Source organism: Syngnathus typhle, linkage group LG18 (assembly GCF_033458585.1).
Source record: "Syngnathus typhle isolate RoL2023-S1 ecotype Sweden linkage group LG18, RoL_Styp_1.0, whole genome shotgun sequence".
Lineage (NCBI taxonomy): Eukaryota > Metazoa > Chordata > Actinopteri > Syngnathiformes > Syngnathidae > Syngnathus > Syngnathus typhle.
This window is the reverse complement of record NC_083755.1, coordinates 2810103-2827424: the sequence shown is the minus strand read 5'-3', so window position 1 is coordinate 2827424 and position 17322 is coordinate 2810103. Positions and strand designations below refer to the sequence as shown.

At 43.8% G+C, this 17322-nt stretch overlaps 2 protein-coding genes across 3 annotated transcripts; both read right to left on the bottom strand.

Moving 5' to 3' along the window:
- Window positions 1–190: 190 nt before the first annotated feature.
- Window positions 191–9601, bottom strand: kctd5b (potassium channel tetramerization domain containing 5b). 2 transcript variants are annotated; one of them, XM_061263970.1, is made up of 7 exons: window positions 9277–9601; window positions 5505–5613; window positions 5300–5391; window positions 5078–5173; window positions 4760–4864; window positions 3568–3693; window positions 191–2906 (listed from the first exon to the last, which is right to left on the bottom strand). In XM_061263970.1, the coding sequence occupies exons 1-7, from the start codon at window positions 9496–9498 to the stop codon at window positions 2877–2879; spliced, it is 780 nt and encodes a 259-aa protein (XP_061119954.1). In that variant the 5' UTR covers window positions 9499–9601; the 3' UTR covers window positions 191–2876. The 2 variants fall into 2 exon arrangements, with proteins under 2 accessions (XP_061119954.1, XP_061119955.1); XM_061263971.1 differs by lacking the exon at window positions 4760–4864 and having other exon boundaries at window positions 9277–9599.
- An 897-nt stretch (window positions 9602–10498) lies between these two features.
- Window positions 10499–16952, bottom strand: pdpk1b (3-phosphoinositide dependent protein kinase 1b). The gene is made up of 14 exons (XM_061264458.1): window positions 16793–16952; window positions 15166–15429; window positions 14982–15024; window positions 14771–14908; window positions 14505–14649; window positions 14331–14428; window positions 14192–14267; window positions 14024–14092; window positions 13843–13939; window positions 13596–13769; window positions 13290–13507; window positions 13143–13200; window positions 12926–13078; window positions 10499–12750 (listed from the first exon to the last, which is right to left on the bottom strand). The coding sequence occupies exons 1-14, from the start codon at window positions 16814–16816 to the stop codon at window positions 12637–12639; spliced, it is 1671 nt and encodes a 556-aa protein (XP_061120442.1). The 5' UTR covers window positions 16817–16952; the 3' UTR covers window positions 10499–12636.
- Window positions 16953–17322: the final 370 nt, after the last annotated feature.

The window sequence follows — 17322 nt, the reverse complement described above, 5'->3', positions numbered from 1 at the left end:
TGCCGCGCTCCGGAATCAGTTGGTGATCTGATTATACTGCCCTCTTGTGGCCAAATCGGAATTACCAGCGGGAGCTACAAATTTAAACATGGTTTACATTTTTTATATAGTTTCTTTCAAATCAAAACACTTTCCAGAAGACACCACTCTAGTGGCAGTTACTTTCACATAAAATAAATCCACACATAGATATGGATGACATTTTTTTATTGGGTTTACCTTGCGCAAGACCAGAATAATCTCCTTAACCTTATTCATAGTTTATACACATTGCATAAGATCATATAGAAGTGATGTACTTAGTGATATGAGAACATTGATCATTAATGTAACTGTCAGATCCAAAGGGGAAAACAATGACGATCCATTCTTTTACAAACAAGACATTATCTTGATTCATGCATCGCGGTGGTCTGTGGCTTATGATTTGAGATGCAAAAACAAACAGGGCACTTAAGAGTAGTAGGCTACAGCTCTGATAAGATTTTATGTCACACAAAAATATTACACATGCCACATGATCAACTGCACGACCGCAAAGGGCCGCAAGGGTCATCTTGAGGCGTCGGAAGGCCTTGCCCTAACATCTCCACTGAGATGACGGAACCACAAACGGCAAAATAGGAAAAATATCATTGCAAAGGTACACCCCCGCTTTTCAAAAGAAAAAAAGGACAACCATTCTAAATCCAAGTAGGTAAGTTTTATAATTGCCAAGAGGAGGGCTGAAAAGAAGATTGTCTGCAACGCTCGAGGGGGCGGATAGCAGGGATGGCACAACACCGGCGTTTCAGGGGTGCTATAGCGTAATGGCCCCATTGCCAAACGGCCCAGTTAAGCCCCTCCAGCATTTTACTTGATATTTTAAAATATACTTATAAATTATTTGTAATAATATAGCTCCAGGAAAAAAATAATCTTGCAGCAGTGCCTGGCAAATGGAGTGGCATAAAATTAGTCAGCGCGTGTGTCGTCCGTCCTCGCGGAGTGCGTATTAACACAGGTGGGCTCACACACCGTTGACGTGTATTCGGGAGTGCAACACAGAACACGCGGCGGAAGGCTTCAGAATACTCGCGCAAATGTAAACAGCACTTGCAGAACCTCCAGTTGACTCTGGTTGAAGCTTTTTGCTAATTAAAAAAAAACAAAAAACTTTCTTTTTTTTTTTTACTTAAAGAGCCCTTGTGTGAGGGGAAATGTGAATCTATATAAAAAAAAACATGCATCCATACTTAGAAAAAGATTTTAGTCAAGTGTATGCGTGAATAAATGTGTTAACGAGTTTATATGTACAAAGGGTGCCGGCAATAAGAAAAAATGTTTTGCTCTTCCCTGACACTAAAGATGTGTGCAGTACACGTAAGACATTGGATTTTGGTCATTAGGGGAAGGGGGGAAACAAGGCAAGACCAAATGATGAATTGTGAATTTCAACCTATGCACATCAAAGCCTAAAATAACTGTTTCAAAAAGAAATTGCAGAATTTGCAGTAACATTACAGGCTGTTAGCAATGTGCACAGTGTGTACCCCCCCCCGCCCCCACTGTAGTACTTGTAATGCTGTGTATGAACTACTCATTTCCAAAATGTCTACTCGAATCTAGCACACGGCAGGCGAAAAGAAAAATATCATGTAACAGTCAACTTCAAAGCCAAGTATGGCTTTGTGTTAATAAAACATGTCGAGGCATGTTCATAGCGAAAAGACACCTTGTTCAATCTCACTCGGAAATTTCTTAATTCCTGTACAAATGCAAAACAGAGGGTCATCGTTTTTTCTCGTTTGTTGCTGTTGTTGAAAAAGATCCAGTAGAACAACTTCAAATTTGAAGTTGTAGTTTTCTATACAGTGTACAAAACGTGCACCCCCCCCCAAAAAAGTTAAATATCAATGGTTTTTTTTTTGATTATTTACACCAAAACTAGGTTCTCTGGATATGAACAGAGATTTGTTCACTGTCCTCAAAAAGTAAAACAAAACAATTCCAGTCCGCAATCCTCCTACGCCCCGAAATACTTCTTCTACCACCGAAAACTGATATAAAATGAGTTGCTCCCTCGAACAAAAACAATAGACTCAATAAGTCAGTCTGGGGAAAAACAAAAAAAAGTTCCGAACATGACTGCCAAACTGAACTACATCATATTAAGCAGTTCTGATGTATCTCTAATTCAATTATATACAAGCGAGTAGTTTTTTTTTTTTTCCAATGAGCTGCAGCAATTTTGAGTTTGAAATGTCCTACTTAAGTGCAGAGAAAAGCTTGACTACTATTACCACAAACATCTGCGGCGTCGGGGCCTTGTTGGAAGACACTGCATGGCGCTACAAAATGATACAGTAGGTACCACGGCCGCAAACCTCACTGAAGCTGCTAAAAAAAGTTGTTGACTTCAGGTTGTTATCTTGAAATAAATGCAAATTCCCTTCTTGCCATCTCCAAACAATGTGACGCCTTTGAATTACAAAAAAGCGCCCGGATCCCTTGCCAGATCAAGTTGGAGGATATCATTAAGTCAATAGATAGATGACCCTGAGAGAATCACTGGCCACTATGACGACGGCCATATTTTTTTCAATTAGCTTTTCAAAAAAAAAAAAAAGGAGGGGGGGGGAGTTCCAGTTCAAATGTACAGGCACCAATTGTCAGTAAGCAGTCATATTTACATCAAACAAAAATGGAGGGAAACATAATATAAATGCACAGCACCCGCCCGCTTGCATCTCCTCTCTTGTGCCAAATAGTTTTCCATGAGAATGATATGTTTGCATCATCCCGCCTGCTTGAATCTCCTCTCTTGTGCCAAATAGTTTTCCATGAGAATGATATGTTTGCATCATAACACCTGGAGCTCCTAATACTTGTCGTCTTCACATACGGGAACCCCTTTCCTGAAGAATCTGTTGGGTGGCAAAGAAAAAAATAAATTACGCTGGACTCACTGTCATGTTATCGGTACGTTTGCTGCAGAGGTGAAGCGTGAACTACGGAAGCGTCCTGGAGAATTTTGGGGCACACCCCTGTTTGTGTTACTTGATGTGCACGTTTGTGCAACTTCAGGATCTTTAGTTTTGCTTCCTGCAATGATGCCACCTTCCCTTTCTGCTATGATAGCTAGCCAGCTAAGCTTGGGGAATTTTGGTTTGTGTGCTTATTTTGGTTTTAAGTTCATTTCCAGCTCGGGAGGCTTCTGAAAGCACGTCAGAAACCTCTCAGGATGGGAGGAACGCATCAGCAAGGAGAGAAGGGAAAAGGCCAAAGACTAGGTAGGGAACAGTTGGGGGGGGGGGGGGGGGGACTACAGCCAGTTGAGCGCTCACCGGTGCGTCGTAAGGGCTAAACTCTAATCAGAATCGTTCATTTCATAATCCGTGTCTTCATCGTCGCTCTGAGCAACATGCAGCATGCGGACGGGCACACAAGACAAGAGACATGTTTTTTTTTTTAGAAACAACGGGATTGAATGGGAGTTGGACATGTGGGGGAAAAAAATCACAAGGGCCAAAGATAAAATCGTGCAATACACAGGCTATACATACTTGGATTGACACACACTCGTACCTTTGCCTTCTCGCTGGGCTCACTGTTTGTTCCGTAGGATTGATTGTGCAGCTCCTTGGAGACAACGCACAGGAACTCAGCTTGGTCTTCGTTGCCGTAGTTGTAAGACGAGCCGATGCTGACCAGCTACAGACACACCACAGCAAAGATGAGCAATTTTGGAATTCACCTGGGAATGTTTACGGGTTTTCTGGGAGGAACTAAATCAGTTACCCTTTTCTGAAACTTAATTTTTATTATTTCAAATGACAGTAAAACAAGTAGAGCAGTAGCTTTATTTGCTAAGGAATGTGCAACGGTTAATAAAAAACAACAACTAATCAATTACTAACAGATTAACCAATAATTATTTTTGATAATTGGTCCTTTAGAGACATTGCTCAAGTTTGAAATTGATATTTGGAGCCATCAAACAGGTGCACAAAAACACAGACAAGACTAGAAAGGAAAGATGTGGGTCGAGATAAAAAAGGTTTCACGAAAAAACAACACAATCACCTGCAGACTGTAACGCAAAGACATCAAATGTGATGTGCCGGGGAGGATTCAACCACATGAGGTAAACGTGCCACTTCACAAGTCAGTGTGGACCGTGAACGAGTCAGCGTGAGCTTGTTGTGGTGAAAAACTCAAAACAAGAGTGGGGGTGGGTCTATTTTAGCAGCCCAGAAAGACAAGCCTGAATCTATGACAATAAAACAACTAGTCAATGCAACTCCAAATCCCATTTGGACTACAAAAAAAAAAAAAAATCACTCAGCATCATAATTGTAACTTTACTGTAAATAAAAGAAGTCAAAAGGACGGACAAAAACAATGAGCACTGGATGAAGCAACTTAGTGTACACCTTGGGGGGAAAAAAATAAGTAAAGAAAAAGGATCAACTGTTCCAGATCGTTGCAAACATTTTGTCCCTCGTGTGCATGTTCCAACAGGCTGGACTGGAGTCATGTTCCTGGTCTCAGAAAAAATAAATAAATAAATAAAAATCCGGACAAACTCAACAGGCATGAAAACCTCAACTTCCACATTTCACTTTTCAGATTTCCCAAAAGAAAACACGTGGGTCTAACCGATGATTCGAGGAGGTTCAATTCAAAGACGGGGGACCAACGTCCGACCACCGACGTGTACGGGCAACAAGGGGACCATGCAGTGACCGGCCCGTGGACGGAAACATGTGGGACACACCTCTGCTTTGTTGCTTGCCAAAGCCGACTCCTCGCCCTTCACCTCCCTTGACACAATGAGTAGAAACTCAGACCGGTGGGCCCGCCCGTAACCTATACTGACAAGCTGCAACGACCAATCAGAGCACAGAAGGGATGCTCGCGTCACGTACAGTAGCGGAACATTCACGCAGCAGGCGTTTGCCGCTTTTGGCTCGCTGTCGAATTCCGACGTTGAGCTTGGGACTAGGTGAGCAGAAGCGGGGTGGGTGAAGCACATGAAAACACGACTGCGGATGTCACGACCTGCCCCGACCACCTCACCATCGACTCCTGTTACCTGTTCAAACTTCCAGCCGTCCGACATGGTTGACACCATCTGCGTCAGCTCCTCTTCCTGGCACTGAAGCACCCGGTATACATGCTTCACCGGCACCTGAGACAAAATAAATGCTTAAAGGCCCTGCAGAGAGAATTTAGACACCTTTTTTTTTTCTTTTGTAGAAATACAAAAAATGGCCGCTCAAGTGCCTGCCTTCTTTTTTTTTTTTTTTGCATTTACCTGTGATGTCTTGCAGTCCCTTTCCCTGATCTTGTCCTTGATGAGCTTTATTAATGATGTGATGTTGTAAAATTCGGCTTCTTCCAGGACACCTGAAACAACACTTTGTTTTGTAGGCATGCATATTTATTGCATTGTAATTGTGAAATGCGTGTTAAAAAAACAAACAAACAAAAAACAGGCATCCATCAATCATCTTGGTTACCTTCCTCTGCCAAGTCCCTATTAAGCACCAGCTTGCCGTGCCTCAAGTAGTTGAGCACTGGCCCAAAGTAAGTTGGGTCTCTGTCAATGAGATAAGCACCGGTTTCGTCCTGAAAAGAAGAGCAGTAAGATCAGCGCCTGCAATTTTGAGCATTTGCCTAACTTTGACCGCAGTGATTGCATCATTATCATCATGTGAATATAACAAAGCAGGATTGGATGAGGTCAGCTCCCACGTTGCTAAGCTTCGGGATATCACTTTACTTTTTTGACCCCACTGGGTATTCCCCTATTTCTGCAAGTGCTCTGATTAGGCCTACTTTGTCTCATGAGGGATGGGTTCAAACAATTAGAGCGGAAAAGGATTGTGAAGAACAGGCCCAATGCGCCAAGGCCAGGAGAGAGCGCCTCGGTTTACGAGCGCCGATGAGCCCGGTGGCTTGTTCTGACACGCAACTTCCAAGTTAATCTGCAAGAGAAATCAAAATCAAACCCTTTCAGTTTGTGCATTCGCGGTGTGGGCGGGCGCCGAGTTAATTTTGTCTGTCCAATTATGTGGAAAAGGTCCCAATACGTGTTCTTTCTTTTCCGATGAATGTCTGCACCCTGACGGCACGTTGACCTTCTTTCCATAGCCAAAAATGTCCCATTAGAGCCCAACGGACTTCTATTCTTGCTCCGTGCCAACTTGTGCTTCATTTAGTTTGCTGGTACAAGGAGCTCGAAATCCCTGAGCAGGCAAGGGAAAAAAAAGACAGTGACGGGGCAGATTACAGGAAAACATGTCAACACCCTACAGGGAGAATTGAGTGTGTGGGTCAGCCACGTTACGGCGTATTTTGCGGCCGGGCGTGGAAAACGGGGCGAGAACGCAGCCCCCCCCCCCCCCCCCCCCGTGCATACGTGCCGCGACGCAAACGTGTCAAGCGTGTGATGTCAGTAAGAGCCATCTGGAGACGGCGTGGGAGTCGAGCCTCAATTCAAGGCAAGCCTGTCAAAAGTACAACTGAGGCCCGGGGAAGTCACGGAAAGCACACCGACCGCTCACTGCGGGAGAACGAGAAGGCGCACAGAAGACGTCGCGGCAGGGCGGCAAGTCACGTGACCGCAGCTACTTAGCCAAGTGGAAGTCTGATCCTTGTAGCGTAGGAGCCAGAATCCCCCTGGAGTAGAAGCGGTAATGGCATAGTCAAATAGGGCTTCATCTTTTAAATAATACACGCTTGGCATCCAGACAGCCTTGGAGGGAGTGCTCTCATATTTTGCAAAATAGTCAAACAATGCTCTCAAAGCAGGGAAAGTTGACAATTTGGGGGTACGTGCCAGTTAAATAGTCAAGTCGCTCCCCACAAGGCACGTAGGTATCACAATCCAGCAAAAGGGGCAGAAGAGCCCGACCGGTAAATGAAGACGTGGAGAGAAACGCAAATGTTTTGTGATGGGATGCCTAAAAAATTCATGCGGCTCTCAGGCCGGCCGGGCCTTTGCTTGAGTAGTCTGAAAGGAGTCGGCTAAAAATGATCTCTGCCGTGCACCCATCTTGTTTTGTTGGGCTGAAAACAAAAAAACAGTTCTGGTCACATCAAAGACATGAAGACAGCAACAAATGTGACAGCAGCCAAAGGATGACTCGGAATTAAAAAAAGAGCAAAGAAATGACGGGCCTATTAATAATGACCTGGCACGTGATAGCACTTTCTCCCTCAGTCCAAGCCCACGTGCAAAACAAACTCCAGTCAACAACATGAATAATGCAGTTTTAAGAAGAGCGCGGAAGCGCGTCAGCATGCATGACTGAGAAATGAAGCTCTCATTGCTTTAGACGAAACACAAACACAATGCTGCGTTTACTTGAGAGAGAGGGGGGGCATCGTCTACACTCCTTTGAAAAAATGCAGGCTGTCAAATCCAAATTGTCAATTTGACACCCCACCAAGAAGTGTGTTTTTAACCAACTATCAAATATCACCATCTTATATACTTCGACAAGCTATCTTTAGTATTATTTTCTACACTTCCCTACATGTTTGACAGATGCAGCATCTTCTGCATACCGAGCACTCTCCGAAATCACGCAGCACTCACGCACTTACGACACGGGATGGACATAACCCGAAGCTCGTTGAAGGATGAACTGACCCGAAGGCAAGCTGATGATTGGGAGGCTAAAATATCAGCATTAAAAAAAGCAAGAAGAGCTGCGGCCCCTATTGGCCAAAAAGTAGGGCAGATTATAAAAGCAGTTGAAAACAAACGCAGCAGAGGTGCTAAATCGGCAGCAACGTATACAAAAGTGTGTCATGCGGCGCACGCGGACACTAAGTTATTGTGTTTGACAGTTGCTCGGCGGGCTTGAGAGCCCGCAGGCGGCTTGCTGTTCAAACCGACAGATGCACAAACAGACAAGGTCCTTCCTTCCTCCTGCTTGCTGAGCATGTGGAAGCCATTCAGGGGCAGAGGAGCGACTCCATCCATCCCCGGCAGCACCTCACCACACTTGGCAACGACCCCTTACTCAAGCCGGGCGCTGTGCCAGCGCCGCTGGCATCCTGGCTGCTTGCCGTTGGACCAATGGGGCACCCCTTGTGTAGTCGAGCTCAAGTACGGCCCGGCCCGCATGACACACAAGGGCCGTTCTGTTCCTTAATCCATCACAACACAAGCGTTCCAGTCTTTACTTAATGCTACGAAAGATGGCAAAACAACATAGGCTGGCTAAATATATATTAAAAAATATATATTTTAACCAACTCATATTTGACTACAATCAATAGCAACGCAAAAACATTAACAATGCGAACAAGTATACATTCTGAAAATGTCTGTTATTATCTTATTAAGCTGTCGTCATTGTCGTTTTCGTAAGGCCTGCGGGTCTAAAAAAGTTTCATGTCATAACAGCTTTCATTTCCAAACTACACACATTTCCCATCAAAGTAATGGAGTCGAGCCCTCTTTGCCAGATTTCTAATATTCATTCATGCACTACTTGAAGGATTCTTCCAGGATAATGACCCAGGCCATCTTGATGTCATTGATGTCTTTGAAAAGTGTTCCCTTGACAACGCCATTGAACTTGGAAAATTAAAAAAAAAAAAAAAGATTGAGTTAAAGGAGCTTGTTATAGCTTAGCCATATTCTTCTAGGCCAGGAACTGTTGGATGCTCACTCACAGGTTTGAAATATCTTTTCTGATACACTTGGAAAGTTGAAACAAAAGGATATTAAAACAAATATGAATAAACACTGAGCAAAATTAGATGACACACTCAAGACAAACTATATGAATGAAACCACGATGGTGGCAAGAATCTTTTTAACAATTTCCTTTCTTGATGAGAAAAAAAATTTTCCAATAGGTCGACGAGTGAAACGCAATGCAACGGCCTCGACGAGAGAAAGTTTCCAATTTGTCACACAATGCAAATGGAACGAAAAAGTGGTTCAAACGCCACCCGTTTGACTTAATCTAAAACGACACCTATAACCTACACATATAAGAGATTACGTTAAAAAGAAAAACTCAAAAGATAGCAATACAACATCATGTGGTGACTGTAGGAATCCAGCCTATGAGCTAATGGTAGCTAGCTAGCTTGGGGGGGGGGGGTCGAGTTTACGTTTCCCTCGTTGTTTGAAATACACTCAATAAACAGTGAAATTAGCTACGGCGATAACATCCGACTGTTCAACAATGACGTGGATAAAAAAAACAAAAAAATAAAAACACAGAATGGTGCGGAACCTAGGGCTAACTAGCTTTTAGCATTTACCTTGTCGGAATCGAGCTCCGGGTCAGCTTGGCTCAGCCTGTAAAGAAACGATTTGGGATCTCGACACAATGTCTGTCGAGTTGTTAAAAAATAGGTCCCGCCGACGTTTAGACGAATCCACTTGGACGAGCCCGTACCGGGCGTGGGGCTTCTCTCCGCCGAAGAATGGCTCAAACACCGGCGGTGAACGGAGCCGCTACTTTCCGAGTTGTTCTCCGCCATCCCTCGCCTTCGCCTCGGCTGTTTCGCTGAGGGGCTGACGGGAAATCTCACTAGCTGACCGCAACCGCTCAGCTTGCTCCACTCACGCAAAGCCCAAGCCACGCCCACTCGCGTCTCGCTGCACCCCGCACTCACGCACACTTGCGCGCATGCGTATTTCTCCATGAGACATTTGTGATGACGTCACAAGAACCGTCAGGTATTTTCTTTTCCAGTTTCTTCAAGAGCAAACGTGTTTTAAGGATAATTATTCAATTATATCTTGACAATATCAGGGCTACCCAACATTTTGAAAAATATAGTTATGGCGATCGTGTCTGCTTTTGACTGACCAATCAGATGTGCGCACCGCTAATCCTAGAGCAGTATTTAGTGGCATTACTAACACTAAATAACTTCAGTGATTGTAATTAATTAGCTAAGAAATCATTGTGTCATAGAAATGTAATTTATTTAGGTACAGTGTCGATATTGTAATATTAAACACCCCTTTCACAAATGTATGATTTTCCAATATTCTGCACTGCAGCCAGTTAGAGTCATAAACCAGTAACCTATCACTAGTAAAATATCCAAACAAATTCTCAAACATGTCATTGGTGTGCAGAATTATGAATGATTCCTAATAACACACAAAGGTAATTGCACAGGTACACTCTTTTGTCTTCATCTCAATAGTCGGACATCAAAATGACCTACTCGATTACACTATTGCTCAACTCCAATGGAAGCAAATGAAATTGTCTTTCACTTAATTTGTTGAAACAAAAATCACAAATTCAGCCCAGGCACTGGCACTCAGTAGCACAATTGCATTTCCAACTCATGCAGTTTTGGTAAAATGAAGTTGTCCTTCCCACAAGGGAGGACATTGTGTACTGGTCCATGGAACTGAGGCTGGATATTGGATTAAAGCTCAAACGAGCCGCCACAGTGTCGCACACAATTGCATTAAACCGAGAGTAGCCCGTAGTAATTTGCACAAGACAGAAAACACAGATGGTGGGCTGATACTTTATTTACATGCTGCAGGATGTGAGAAGCCATTGCCAGTGAAACGCTGCATCTTTTCCCATGTCATGACTTGCGGACCTAACAGAAAAACAGACACGCGGCTTTCTTCGGATGCCTAAATTCCCTACATGCTTTAATTACTGGACTACCAAGCGTTAAGTGGAAAAGTTGTCATTCAACATCTACTGACCTAGAGCACACAATCAGCGAGAGAATGAACAGAGTCATTAAATTATCATCGGAATATGATTAAATCACTGAGCAAATAGAAAATGCATGATATAGTAAGAAAGAAAAACTGTAAAATATTATAGTTTACAATAATTATTCACATTCAAAGGCTTTACATCTCAAAACATACACAACATGGCCCCTGAACATGACTTCAATCCAAATATGATTCATATATTAGAATTTAAATAACACAGAATGAACTAGAGGCTAAACAATAGCCCTCTAATAACCTTATACAAGAATAAAAATACAAAAACTGTATCCTAATGTCATTGCATTACTCGCTTCGGATTTTAATAATACATGATCTGTACATCACAGTTCTCGTCAGTTACAAGCCAGGTAGAGCGTTTTCTTTTCCACGCACAATGTAACCGACCGCCCTCTATTAGATTCCGACAAATTCTCCGCGCGGAGGAGGCCAACACTTGCGTAGTGCTTCCTCAATTTCTTTATAGACCGATACAGCAATTTTATCGCTTAGTTTGATCAGATAAAGATATTCTTGGACGCACGCACGCCGAGCCTCAGGGCCACCTAAATTCCAGTCACACACTGCACACAGACTCAGCCAAAAGGAGGAGGGGCTTTTGGGAGAGGGGGGGTAAAAAGAAGGACCTGAAAATACTCTGTCAAAATTAAAAGAATAATAACACAAAAAAAAAAAAAAAGAGTTTCAGGTAACTCGGGTGAAGTTCTACCAGAGCTGAATGTGCAAATGTGGAGACAAAAGAAAATGGTTGTGGCAGCCATCTGGAGAAACCTGTGATTGCTTCAAAGAGCGATAGGATGATGTATTTTAAATCTCTGCTGGGAGTCGATTTTCTGGTCAGCACGTAGGATTTTTTTTTTTTTTTCTTTTTTGAATATTTCAACATGATGCACTAAAGATGCGCATATCGATCCCACCGAAAACAAATGAAAATAAAATTCACATCACAAAGAAATAGCAAAGTGAACAGAACAGCCAAATCATCCAGTAACATTTGCTATGGTTGCCAATGCAGTCCAAAAAATAAAATTAAAAATAAAATACCCACCTTTTTAAAAACTTGAATAAACTACCGGTAGTGTAATATCACCAGTGCTCGAAGGAGAGAGAGGAGCAAGGCTGCGCTACACGACTGGCCATGCAGAAAAAAGGTAAGCGACTTTACGGTTCCGAAGTACAAGCTAGTGGCACGTTTCCCCGCCTCCTGTGTCGCTTACAGCTGTGGAAGAAGGCTGGCGCTAAGTTAGCCCTGCTGGGAATTGGATCGGACCGCCAGAAGCGAGTACCGCGCGGTTCAAGAAAGCAACTCAAATACTGTGGAAATACGTGGATGCTTACAAAAATACATTTGAATTTGGTAATTGCGCCCGAGTGAATCAAGCACGCGCTAGGCGGTGGAGCTATGGGACGATATGTGCTCGACGCAAAAAAAATTTAAAGGGGGAGGGGGTCTACAGCTTGCACATAGGACACAGGTTTAGGATACGGTTGAATTCGATTCTGGGATTCTCACCAATTATGATTTTTGCGTGATGGTATATCAGGAAAAACAGTCCTTGGATTTTAGATAGAAGAGAGATAGAGAGGCCCTGCGTTCCCCCAAGCTTGCCTTTCACCTTCCGCCGAGAATGTACAGAAAAAAAACCCCAGATGTGCTTAGCGGGACTGGATGGCAACAGAAGCCTCACACGGAGCACAAAGAACAAGCAAAGCAACCCTGAATCCAAAGTTGTAGCCTCCAACCCCCCCCCCCAATGATTCTACTCAGTAAAACAAACAAGGTCTAGATGCCAGCGTCTGTAAAGAGTTTGTTTACACTGCGGTGATGAAGGGCACTAAAGAGGGTGTTACTCTGCTCACTGATTGGCCTCCGAGCCAAAGCGGATGCGGGAGCGCTCCTATAGGCCGGGATTTTGGTGTCTTTGATAGATCTTTCGCCACACTTCCTGGATCTTCTTGCACCATCTGTCGGCATTTCCGCTAGGGTCCATCAAATAGTATGTTCGGTTAGGCTGCAATGACAGCGACCAACAGAAAATTGTTATTCTCAAAAAATTGTTACACCAAAGATATTTGTGAATAACATTTGATGAAAAATAGAATATGGGAGTACTTAAACCAGCGCAGCTGTGACTCGACAAGCTCAAAGAAAATAAATAAATAAATTTGGGAAGTAGTCGTGTGTACCGTGTGAACAAAGAAGGTTTTGAAGTTCTTGGCCTCGGGGCGTAATTCTAGTGACCAAGGGATTTCTCCTTTCAGGACCTTGTTGACAGGATCCACATAGTACAGGTGTGGTCCTTCGGTGAGCAGCAGCTGTCTCCGTCGGGCAAACAGACCCTGCGACGGAAACCGGTTTCAGTCGAGCACCACTTAAAAAAAACAAAAAAACAGTCATACTCACCTTTCGTTTGTCTACTGGACCCATTTTTAATATCAGGTTGTTTTCCACAAACTGGTGCCTGTGTAAATTAGAATAAAAAAAACAAAAACGATCATTCATCCCTTAATCATTGTAGAGTGACTTTGTAAACACGGCCACACGACTTACCATGGATTTCCCGAGGTTTGTTTGTCCAGCAACAAGAGCTTCTCCTCGTCAGTGAACTGGAGGTCCAGCTCGAAGGAATTGTTGTCCAGGTCGTGGATGTATTGCTCGATGTTGCTGCTGGAGCGCTGCGGGGGCGTCGACTCGTGCGGCGACAGCGAGTGCGACGAGCTGGACTGGGCCACCTGCATGTTGCTGAACTGGCTCAGGAGGTCGTCGTACTGCAAACGACATTGCCGTTTAGTTTTTCATTTGACTTGCTGCGTATAGTAAAGCCAATTTCTGTTATGAGGGGAAAAATGATGGTACATTTCCGTAACAGTCCTCATCGTCCTCCGACATGGCCGGCAGGTACGGCGTGAGCTTGGGCGGCGTCTGCAGGTGCAAGTCACTCCAGGAGATGGTGTCAAAGAAGGGGTGTTGCTTCAAAGGGTCGTAGCCGCCCATCTCCTCACAGCCGAGCCGATTTGAGGGGTCCAGTGACTGAAAACAAAAAAGATTGTTGATATTTGCCTGCTCCTACGATTAAAAATACAAGTGACATGTAATGACTTACCAAAAGCTGTTTGACAAGATCCTTGGCTCTGGGGAAGAATTTCTCAGGGAATTCATACTCCAGCTTTATGATCTTCTGGAATATTAAGTACTCGTTTCTATGGAGGGGTCAAAGAAAACAAGATTGATTTTGCCTGCTTGGTTTAATTTTTTGTCATGAAACTAAACACGCAGTTACTTACCCAGCTCTGAACGGTGGTAGACCAGCCACTAATTGATAGATAATACATCCCAATGCCCAGAGGTCAGAGCTAAAAATAATAATAAAAAAAAGTTGTCAAAAAATTTAACTCATGGCATGCAACTAAAAAAAAAAAAAAGGCTGGGGAAAAAAGAAAAGAAAAAGTTACCTTTTGCAAGCTGATTTCTCTGTTAGCAGCTCTGGTGAAACATACTGTGCTGTTCCCACAAAGGAGTTGGCTCTCGCTGCAAAATTCGAATAGCAACGTTTAATTCCACGGAGATGTCCAGACAAAATAGTACAAGTACCTTGCTTGCTGTCTGATGACAACTGTTTTGCTGTCCCAAAATCTGTTATCTGGATGTGCATCTCTTCGCTCAAAAGAATATTCTCTGGTTTCAAATCTCTGCAAAGGAGTACATCGGGTCTCAGTTTCGCGGAAAAGGATGGAAAGACATTTAAAATAAGATCCAATATGTTACCTATGGATAATCCCCACACTGTGCAAGTATTCTAGAGCACAAACGATTTCCGCTGAATAGAATCGAGTGCAGGTCTCATCGAATGAACCGATTTTACGAATGTATTTTAGGAGTTCGCCGTTCTTTGCGTAGCTGAGACCAAAATCTAAGAAATCTCAGTTAAGGAGGACGACTACAATAGAAAGCCAAAAGCAGTTATTGGGGAAAAAGAAAAAAAAAAGCTTTCTGTGCAAAGAATGTGCAGTATCAGCCCCACAAAAGGATACACAACTTGTCGTCATCTTGAAATGTGAAGAAGAGCTTGACGAAGAACGGGTGGTCAAGATTTGACATCAAATCCCGTTCTCTTTTCACATACTGGGCTTTGTTCTGCTTCATGATGTGCCGCTTCTCCAATATCTTAACTGAAACACAGACGGAGCACGAGTATAAACACGCGCGTCTGTTTTGAGTCCTTTGCGAGATTTTAATACTCACTTGCATATTCTTTGCCAGTTACCTGCTCTCTTGCTAGAACAACCTTGAAAAGGAGAGGGGGAAAAAAGAAAAAAGGATGAGTCATCCGAGAACATTAATCAGAGGAATGCTAGCATGTAGCAACAGCTACCCAGGCCTAATTAAAAAGTGAAGAGGAATGTGTGATCTATATGTAGATGTATACCGTGGAGAATGAGCCCTCTCCCAGTATCTTGCCAAACTTGAAGTCCTCCGGTTTCTTCTTGCGAGGCTGAGGGGCCTGAGCCACCTTCTGCGCACGGAGGCCGGAGCCCTGGCCGCTGGCAGACGCTCCGGTGGCACGGGCCTCCGAGGGCGAGCCCTCCATGCCGGGACAGTGGCTGCTGCTTAAGTCGGGGTGGTTCCTTACCATTGATGGATGCGAGTGGGTACAAATGACAACGCTGGGCTGAATAGGCACGACATCGTACTGCAAGAAGAGAGAAAGCGCTGGTCAGCAGCGTGATGGAGTGGAATCAAAACAACATATGATGGTACCTGGACTTAATACAAGCAAATGAATCATTAATTCGTATCAAAGACAGTTTTATCTACTCCAGATAAACTTGTGAGCCTACTAAAACACTTTGACCTCAAGTCTTTGAAGAGTTTCCTACAACTACACAAAAATTCGAGCAAGCGAGTGTGGTGTAAACATAAGTCATGTATTAGATCACATCAATAACGGAACAAATCTATGGATTGAGCACTTTCATTTTGACTAGAGTCGCTATAAATGAAGCATATGCAGTTCACAGGCATGCTTTGATGATCTCAAACCTTTTGTTTGCGCTTGAAAGCATTTTTGGACATTTGAACAGCGGGTGACAATGTTGTCAAAACTATCCTTGTTTACACATTAGAGAACCTTTCTGCTTGCATGAAACCAAGCCATCATTGCCATCATCGTCGCTGAGACAACAAACAGTGCGAGGTTGTCAATTCCAGGGCGTCTTTTGGTGCTTTTCGAGCCAACAACACACAAGACAACAAGTTTACCATTCCCTTTAAGTTTGTTGCTGAGTTGACTCGGTCTCGCTTTTATCTCATTCACAACCGAGGTGTGGCCATTTATCCGCTTTTTATCCGCTCACCCGGCCCGCACTGAGAAGCTATGTCCTGACTCATTCTCCGCAGCTCCACCATAAAACGTTTCCTAGTTAGAGCCTGATCGCAATAACACATCTACGGGTTGATTCCGGCTGTATCCGGGCCTGTGTGAACTTTCTCGGGCTACCTTGTCAAGCCGCACTGGTTGGCTGACAGCGAGTTACAAACTTACGCTAATAGCCTGCAAATTAGCTCCACGTCAGGTTGCGTGGAGGCAACTTCAAAACTTCGGCCCCTCGCCATTTCATATTTTCATTGCGCTGCTTGTCAGCCCGATTGTTGTCGTTTATTTGTGCACCATATTGACAGCCAGAGTTAACATTGAAAGCGCGAAGCTGCTTAGCTTAGCATTAGCTTGATACAAACCAACATAAAGTGTACAACAATTAACAACCTTCGTGTCGGTTTTAAATTAACACAAAACCCACTCGAGCATAGCACACACGCAGGTCAAAACGGAATCTCCACAAAGCCGAATAATTTGGGGGAATTTACCCGCAGTTCCCCTGAATTAGCCGGGCTAGCCTTGCTAGGTGGTCTTAACATTCGAACGAGCTCTGCGGCTAGGCTACCGCTCTTCCAACGAAGGCCCGTCCTAACTATTTGTTGTCAAACAGCCGCCACACGCCACGTTTGGACCGCCGGCTTCGTAGTGTCCTCCGTGTCGATGCGGCGAGACTCACCAGCTGACTTGTAGCTCTTGCCATGGGAGTTTTCCGCGAGTATTTATTTGGAATAAAATAATTAGAGAAGCTCCGGTAATGGCTGCCTCTGCGCCTTCATTTTCGAGCTGTGACGTCGTTCCACAACAATGTTACCGCAGGACAGCAGAGTCCCGCTGTGTCCGCCCCCCTCGCCACATTTACAGTACAACACTCAACTTCAGTTTACTGGAAAGGCCCCGTCAGACGCCAGAAAACCATAATCACATAAATATCTCTATATATAATTTTTGAACAAAATAAAATTGCGCAGAGCGTCTTTACTCCGGTCTAGTTAATGACGCCGCCAGGTAGCGCAAGCAAGATGCTGCGTTTACTGACCTCGGTTTCCATTACAACACTCAGGTGAAGCGGTGGGAAAAAGTGGTATTCCCTCACGTAGAAAAAAAAATAAAAAAAAGAACAAAAAGAATATTGCTAACTGGGTGCAAATAAAATCAATGTTTGTAACTACTATGTGGGCCCTTGCTATTGGTGAACCTCAAATTCAG

Coding starts and splice junctions, on each gene's coding strand:
- kctd5b (XM_061263970.1), bottom strand. CDS start 9,498: ATGGCGGAGAACAACTCGGAAAGTAGCGGCTCCGTTCACCGCCGGTGT. Junction 5,174..5,299: donor GGGACTGCAAGACATCACAG/GTAAATGCAAAA, acceptor ATTTTGTCTCAG/GTGCCGGTGAAGCATGTATA. Junction 2,907..3,567: donor AGCCCAGCGAGAAGGCAAAG/GTACGAGTGTGT, acceptor GCCACCCAACAG/ATTCTTCAGGAAAGGGGTTC.
- pdpk1b (XM_061264458.1), bottom strand. CDS start 16,816: ATGGCAAGAGCTACAAGTCAGCTG. Junction 13,770..13,842: donor ATCTTGTCAAACAGCTTTTG/GTAAGTCATTAC, acceptor TTTTGTTTTCAG/TCACTGGACCCCTCAAATCG. Junction 13,201..13,289: donor CAAACCTCGGGAAATCCATG/GTAAGTCGTGTG, acceptor TAATTTACACAG/GCACCAGTTTGTGGAAAACA.